The sequence below is a fragment of the Oncorhynchus keta genome, chromosome 20 (assembly GCF_023373465.1).
Source record: "Oncorhynchus keta strain PuntledgeMale-10-30-2019 chromosome 20, Oket_V2, whole genome shotgun sequence".
Taxonomy (NCBI): domain Eukaryota; kingdom Metazoa; phylum Chordata; class Actinopteri; order Salmoniformes; family Salmonidae; genus Oncorhynchus; species Oncorhynchus keta.
The window spans coordinates 22173220-22181269 of NC_068440.1; the positions used below are offsets into that span (position 1 = coordinate 22173220).

General features: G+C 46.2%; 1 protein-coding gene across 2 annotated transcripts; it reads left to right on the forward strand.

Annotated features, from left to right (window-relative positions):
• The first annotated feature begins 1232 nt into the window (after positions 1 to 1232).
• Positions 1233 to 5143, forward strand: zftraf1 (zinc finger TRAF-type containing 1). Of its 2 annotated transcripts, none has more exons than XM_052472306.1 (6): positions 1233 to 2641; positions 3366 to 3460; positions 3612 to 3755; positions 4273 to 4493; positions 4622 to 4800; positions 4891 to 5143. In XM_052472306.1, exons 1-6 carry the CDS (start codon positions 2339 to 2341, stop codon positions 5101 to 5103), a joined length of 1155 nt encoding a protein of 384 aa, XP_052328266.1. In that variant the 5' UTR covers positions 1233 to 2338; the 3' UTR covers positions 5104 to 5143. The 2 variants fall into 2 exon arrangements, with proteins under 2 accessions (XP_052328266.1, XP_052328267.1); XM_052472307.1 differs by having other exon boundaries at positions 1237 to 2641; positions 4273 to 4484.
• The last annotated feature ends 2907 nt before the right edge of the window (positions 5144 to 8050 follow it).

Sequence of the window (8050 nt, forward strand, 5' to 3'; positions counted from 1 at the left end):
ACAGTCAAATACAGTAAATAAATGTATACAGTCAAATACAGTAAATAAATGAATACAGTCAAATACAATAAAGAAAATGTATACAGTCAAATACAGTAAATAAATGTATACAGTCAAATACAGTAAATAAATGTATACAGTCAAATACAGTAAATAAATGAATACAGTCAAATACAATAAAGAAAATGTATACAGTCAAATACAGTAAATAAATGTATACAGTCAAATACAGTAAATAAATGTATACAGTCAAATACAGTAAATAAATGTATACAGTCAAATACAGTAAATAAATGAATACAGTCAAATACAGTAAAGAAAATGTATACAGTCAAATACAGTAAAGAAATGTATACAGTCAAATACAGTAAATAAATGTATACAGTCAAATACAGTAAATAAATGAATACAGTCAAATACAGTAAAGAAAAAACAGCAACAAAAGAGTCCCATGATTGCATAACTCTATAACTCTATTCTCAAACACATAAACCTAAATAGAATGGTCGTAATAACTAGCATCGACACTCACAGAATTACACAACAGACAGACAAGGCTTACTCAAACTCTAACCCCACCTGCTCACTTTCTTCTCTGGCTCACGAGTTAATATGGGTGTTTCAGATACAAGACAAACATTTATGGCAAAGTTTTCCTTTGAGAGTCTTTTATTTTGAGTGACCAAATAGTGTAATAACAGTGTAATGATCCTTAACAAGATCGCAACACCTGGGTCCTCTGGGGGTGGCCTATCACTGAATGTATCAGTCTATTAGCCTACATCATTTGACAAATGAAGGAGAGGCCTATTGTTAGTACTGTTTGTAGGCTAGCCTACACTGTGTGTACAAAACATTAAGAACACCTGCTCTTTCCATGACATATCCAGGTGGAAGCTTTGATCCCTTATTGAGGTCACTTGTTAAACCAATGTAGATGAAGGGGAGGGGACAGGTTAAATAAGGATGTTTAAGCCTTGAGACATGAATTGTGTATGTGTGCCATTCAGGGGGTGAATGGACAAGACAGAATATTTGAGTGCCTTTGAACGGCCTATGGTACTAGGTGCCAGGCACACTGGTTTGAATGTGACAAGAATTGCAACACACCTTGGTATCAAGAATGGTCCACCACCCAAAGAACATCCAGCCAACTTGTCACAACCGTGTGACTCATTGAAGTCAACATATGCCAGCATCGCCACGTAACGCTTTCGACACCTTGTAGAGTCCATGCCCTAACAAATTGAGGCTGTTCTGAGGGCAAAAGGAGGAGTACAAGTACAACACAATATTACAAGGTGTTCTTCATGATTTACACAGTGTATAGTGCAGGGGCAGGGTCAACCAAGGGTTTTCTGGTAGCATGATGTGTCTGGCCACGCCATCCTGGTGAGGTGACGTGCTCCATTTGAGTTAAATTCATCCTACCAGTATATTCAGTCACTGGTCCGACCACGGTGACCCTGCAGACAGCCACTACGCATGCGCATCCACACTCCTTCCCCCCTCCACCCCCACCCAAGTCATCTGATACAACAAAACATTCCACTGATAGCCAATCCGCGATGCAGCCCAGGGACTGGCAAGGAAGGCCATAACAGCTACTGGCAAAATATTGACAGTTTCTCCGAAACTCGGGCTTAGTTTTTTTGTGACCTTGGCTGAGTAACACCAGTAAGGTTCGGAAATACTTAGCGCCGAGCTAGGGGTGTAGTGAAGTCGGGTAGAGGAGGAGGCGACCGTCCGGACAGGAGAAAAACAAAGATGGCTGTGTAGTTAGAGAGTAGTCCCAGCGAACTGTCTGAACATATCTCTGCTTTTTCCAAAACTGACACTTCCCGGGGGCCGGTGGATAGTGAGCTGGTACAGGGGTAAAGCCATTAACCGATCTGCCGAACCGGGCAGTTGCTGAACGTCCGCTCACGCGCTGGCACGGCAAATAAAAGAATGGACAACACAAAAACATCTGACGGGGTGTTTTGTTATAGCTAGACAGCGGAGAGAACTGGAGTGTTTTGTGAGCTTGATACCTATAGCATAGTAAGTAGCTAGCTGAATTTCGCTTATCTGCCAACATCGCTAAATATCCATCTACAAAAAACGATCATCAAATAACAATTTAGGATATTCCAGAACGTTACGCGAGGGTTCGTGATTCTAAATTCTAAGCGCGTTATTGCGTAACATTGCCTACGAACAGGCACGCTATCTAGCTAGCCAACTGACCCTGAGCTGGGTGGCTTGGTTTTCCCTTGCCTGTGACGTTAAACCTGCCAGCTAAGGTAACATTTGTGACGGGTAGCTAGCTAACGCCTGACAATCACCACCACCCACCATGTCCTCGGTGGAAGAGCGGGGAGAGGTGGGCGTCGCAGCCACCCCAGGCTCCTCCTCAGGCGGCCTGGGTGTTGTGGCGGTGGGGGCAGCCCTGGAGGCAGTCGTCGGGGGGCCGTCTATGCAGGAGGAGGTGAGCATCCGGAGAGGAGAGGGGCTCGGTCCCGAGTCGGATCCGGACGAGCCGCCGCCCAAGAAGCGGATGAGACTGCCGGAGGGAGAGTCGGGAAAGCTGGAAGAGAGGCTGTATTCAGTCCTGTGCTGCACTGTATGCCTAGACCTGCCCAAAGCCTCCGTGTATCAGGTAAATACTGTCACAAACACGCCTGTCCCTGGCCTACTGACTTTGGCCCTCTAGCTAGCTAACTTCGTATGAAGTAAGCCCAACTAACATGTCTGTTAGTTAGCTAACTAGGCTGTCAGGCAAGAAGTGGGGGTTGAAGACAGTTTGTAGACTGAGCACCACCTGCCATGGACTGTAACGATAGGCGAAGAGTTGTAGGGCCCAGTGCCGCAGCCTAGCAGCTACGTTAACTCTGCAGCTAACTTGTTCAGGAGGGTTAGCCAGAGCTTAGCGCAGTGCAGAGAGATGATCTGATCTTTAAATCATCTGGATGTAGATAGATAGCTAGGTGTCTGAAATGGCTGCCGATTCTATTCAGATTAGCCAACAACAAGACATGAACAGATAGATGTGTGGATCCCAGGCTGCCCCCTAGGAGTTAGAAATAGGCAAACCCCAACACATCTGCATGTAACACTGAATGAACTGCCTGCCTCACACCCAGTTTACACCTGTGTCATTACTGTGGTTTGGTACTGAGTAGTATGCCCTCAAATAACACCTGCTCTCCCCACCCCCAAAGACTGGTAGAAAAGATGGCCATTCACAAACATACACACACCTGTGTGTTTCTCTGTACTATGCATTTCTGTATAGCATATGAACACCGATTTATAAAGACGACTATCCACAGTATGGACACACCAAACACACCTACATTAACCCTTTCCTCTCTGCTCTACAGTGCACCAACGGTCACCTGATGTGTGCTGGTTGTTTCATCCACCTGCTGGCTGACTCTCGTCTGAAAGAGGAGCAGGCCACGTGTCCTAACTGCAGGTCTGTACACACAGTTTATAAATACAGTTGAATTGAGTGAGTGATTGACTGATTTAGGTGACTCTGTTTTAAGTGTGAGATTAGTAACCGCGTCTCTATACAAATATAATTGGATTGACTGGTTGATTGATTACCCCCCTTCTCCCTATAGGTGTGAGATCAGTAAGTCCCTGTGTTGTAGGAACCTGGCTGTAGAGAAGGCTGTGAGTGAGCTGCCCACAGACTGCCCCTTCTGTCTCAAACAGTTCCCTCGCTCCAGCCTAGAGAGGCACCAGAGAGAGGAGTGTCAAGACAGGTACTCACCTCATTGGTATTCACGCACACACAGACTTTGTTTTTCTATCCTCGTGGGGACCTACAATGTATTTGTAGAAATGTGGTTTTCTTAGGCCTTGGGGAGGGAGGGGATATGACTTGCTGCTCTTCTGAAAAGAAAACGGCTGATCTACTTACTGACCAAACTGATTACAGGGTGTGTGTGTGTGCGTGCCTGTTCTGTTGTTGTTATGACGATCAGATGACCCTGCTGCAGGTGTTACTGACAGAACCAGCAGAAATTATACAGCTGGTCCCCCTCTGCCCTAACCCCTCCATGTTTGTAGATCTATAGGGTGATGTGTATAAGCAGTGCAGTGGTGGAGATTGTACCATATTCCTTCCACCTTACAGATCTGCAGAAACTAGGGGGTTGGACCAAGGGGGAAGGGTAGGAAGCAATTTGGGACTGGCTGATAGACACAAAACAAATTTGCTTATGGTCTTATTCCTCCTTATGATTGGCCCTAAACTCCCACCTCCTGATATGTTGCCAGGGTGACACAGTGTAAGTACAAGCGGATTGGCTGCCCGTGGAAGGGGCCGTTCCACGAGCTGCCGGCCCACGAGGAGGAGTGCTGCCACCCCACCAAGACTGGCACAGAGCTGATGGGCATCCTGGGGGAGATGGACCAGAGCCACCGCAGAGAACTAACCCTTTACAACTCTATATTCTCCCTGCTCTGTTACGAGAAGATTGGCTTCACAGGTAGGCTAGGTACACAGTACGCACTGTCTTACACACCGTACCTGACTACCAGGACTATCGTTCTTGAAGGACCAGTCACACACATAGAAAACATGGATCTCTCTAATTCATTCCTCCCCTCCCTCTCCCCTGCGCAGAGGTCCAGTTCCGGCCGTACCGCACCGATGACTTTATAACCCGTCTGTACTATGAGACTCCTCGTTTCACCGTGTTGAACCAAACCTGGGTTCTGAAGGCCAGGGTCAACGACTCTGAACGCAACCCTAACCTCTCCTGCAAACGCACCCTCTCCTTCCAGCTCATCCTCAAGAGCAAGGTACACACTCACTGAACTTATGCGCGCACACTCACTGACGTACACACACTCACACACACTCTCTCTCGTTAACCCTCCTCCTCTCTGTAGGTGAACTCCACTATAGAGTGTTCCTTCCTGCTGTTGAAAGGTCCGTATGATGACGTGAGGATCAAGCCTGTGATCCACCACCACGCGTTCAGCAACGACACCAACGAGACAGACTACGTCCCCCTGCCCATCACCGACTCTGTGGAGTGTAACAAACTACTGGCTGCCAAGAACATCAACCTTCGACTCTTCATCTTCCAGATCCAGAAATAGACGGGGGGGCGAGAGAGGGGGAGAGAGGACCGAGAGAGGGGTAGAGGAAGGGGGAGAGAGGGGTAGAGAGGGGTAGAGGAAGGGGGAGAGAGGGCCGAGAGAGGGGTAGAGGAAGGGGGAGAGAGGACCGAGAGAGGGGTAGAGGAAGGGGGAGAAAGGACTGAGAGAGGGGTAGAGGAAGGGGGAGAAAGGACTGAGAGAGGGGTAGAGGAAGGGGGAGAAAGGACTGAGAGAGGGGTAGAGGAAGGGGGGAGAGAAGACCAAAAGAGGGGTAGAGGAAGGGGGGAGGAGAACGAAGAGAGGGAGAGCTTGTTCACCCCCTGAAGTTTGAGATTAAAGTGATACACCACTGAACCACTGATACCTCTTTACACAGACACACACACCACTGGCTGACATACTTCTGAGAGTTTTAAAGAACCCTAACTTGGGGTGCTTTCATTGTTGCTATGAAGACAAGGTGGTGTTGCCAGGGGAATTCGTCTGTAGAGACTGACATGGTTCTTTCTATGGAGACGGGGATGTTGCTAGGGGAGAGAGGGTGTTGTTGCTATGGACTCGGTGGTGACACCTGAGCCTAAGGTAGCACATGCAGTGCATTCGGAAAGTATTCAGACCCCTTTCCACATTTTGTTACGTTACTGCCTTATTCTAAAATAATTATTCTACACACAATACCCCATAATGACAAACCAAAAATATGTTTAGAAAATGTATAATAAATAAAAACTGAAATAACACATTTACATAACTATTCAGACCCTTTACTCAGTACTTAGTTGAAACACCTTTGGCAGCGATTACACCCTTAATTCTTCTTGGGTATGACGCTACAAGCTAAGCACACCTGTATTTGGGGGGTTTCTCCCCATTCTTCTCTGCAGATCATTTCAAGCTCTGGAGCAGGTTTTCATCAAGGATCTCACTGTACTTTACTCCGTTCATCTTTCCCTCCATCTCCCAATCCCTGCCACAGATGGTGCCAGGTTTCCTCCTTCCTACAGCTGTCTGGCCATTCTACCATAAAGGCCTGATTGGTGGAGTGCTGCAGAGATGGCTGTCCTTCTGGAAGGTTCTCCCATATCCACAGAGGAACTCTGGAGCTCTGACAGTGCTCCAATCGGGTTGTTAGTCACCTCCCTGACCAAGGCCCTTCTCCCCCGAATGCTCAGTTTGGCCAGGTGGCCAGCTCTTGGAACAGTCTTGGTGGTTCCAAACATCTTCCATTTAAGAATGATGGCCACTGTGTTCTTGGAGACCTTCAATGCTGCAGAAATGATTTGGTAACCTTCCCCAGATCTGTGCCTCGGCACAATCCTTTCTCGGAGCTCTATGGGGAATTCCTTCGACCTCATGGCTTGGTTTTTGCTTTGACATGCACTGACAACTGTGGGACCTTAAATGGACAGGTGTGCCTTTCCAAATCATGTCCAATCAAATGAATTTACCACAGGTGGACTCCAAGTTGTAGAAACATCTCAAGGATGATCAATGGAAACGGGATGCACCTGAGCTCAGTTTTGAGTCTCATAGCAAAGGGTCTGAATATTTATGTAACAAGGTATTATTAAAAAAAAAAAAAAATGCAAACTTTAAAAAACAACAACCTGTTTTCACTTTTGTCATTTTGGGGTATTGTGTGTAGATTGAGGATTTTTTTTATTTAATCAATTTTAGAATAAGGACGTAATAAAATGTTTTTTAAAAATCAAGGGGTCTGAATACTTTCCGAATGCATTGTACCAACCAAAGCAGGATGGTCCGGCGCGTTCCAAAGATGTGAATGTGAGTTTTGAATTCTGTTGACCACTCAGTTAGTTTGTCCAATGGAGAGGTAAAGGGTGTATGTGTGTCTTTGAGCCACCTGTACGCACACACACACACACTCACTTGCTCCCTGACCTGCTCCTAGTCTGTGTTTAGGACAGGTGTTCATTTTGTATCTGAGAGCAGCCAAGACCAGAGCCAAGATGGCTGTGTTTTGCCCTTTGACACACAGGAGAGGTGTTCTGCATGCTCCTTTTTAATTAGCCCTTTAAACATTAGTTGTGATTTATATATTAACATTATAAGCTAACTTATACCAATTTATATTTTCTTTTAACCCTGAATATTTAAATACCTGTGAACTTTTCCTTTGTAGTTAGTTTTTTGTGTGTGTGTGTGTGTGTGTGTGTGTGTGTGTGTGTGTGGGTGGAGAGACAGATTAATTTTGGGCCCAAGTGAACACATCCCTATAAACACACTTGCACACATGTGGACTCCTCCCTCTGCTCTGGTTGGTCTGTACTAGAGACCTGCTAGAATTGGAGAACCCCAGCTTGCTCTGAGGGGAAGCCCAGGGTTTGAACCCAGTTTGTCTGCGTGCCACGAGACTGTGTTGGTCCTCTGAGCTGAAGTGTAGGCATTAGCTTGGGGAGGTACCCCAAGTCTTCTAGTCTCAGATAAGGTTATTGGCGATGGGAGGGTGGTTCATCTCAGAGAGAGGGAAAATATAACCTGAATGGTCCACCAGCTCAACCTTGTTCCAGAGGACTAGACCATGACTCTGGTTCTAAAGGGGGAGAACCCTTCGGGGCAGTATGTGTGTGTGAGAGTGTGTGTGTGTGTATAGGGGGTGGGTGTGGTGCATTACTATGGTGACATGTTTAGAGCGTTAGACTTACTTGAGTGACGCTATGATGATGAGTGACGTTACTAAAAGTAGAATCTACTGTGATAGGTCAGGAGTAAAGATAGATCTATCTAGGTTGAGTATTTCTATAGATCTGTCTCACCTCCAGGCCTATCTAGGGCTTGTATTCTGTGTTTTAATGCTTTTTGTCTCTATACCAATAGACTCACTGACTCATCTCACTATGGCTGCCTTTTTATTAAAGATCATGGAAACTGAAAAATACATTCCTGTCCTGAGTGTATGTGTGCGCGTGTGTGTGTGTGTGTGTGT

Coding starts and splice junctions, on each gene's coding strand:
- zftraf1 (XM_052472306.1), top strand. CDS start 2,339: ATGTCCTCGGTGGAAGAGCGGGGAGAGGTGGGCGTCGCAGCCACCCCA. Junction 3,461..3,611: donor GCCACGTGTCCTAACTGCAG/GTCTGTACACAC, acceptor TTCTCCCTATAG/GTGTGAGATCAGTAAGTCCC. Junction 3,756..4,272: donor AGAGAGGAGTGTCAAGACAG/GTACTCACCTCA, acceptor ATATGTTGCCAG/GGTGACACAGTGTAAGTACA.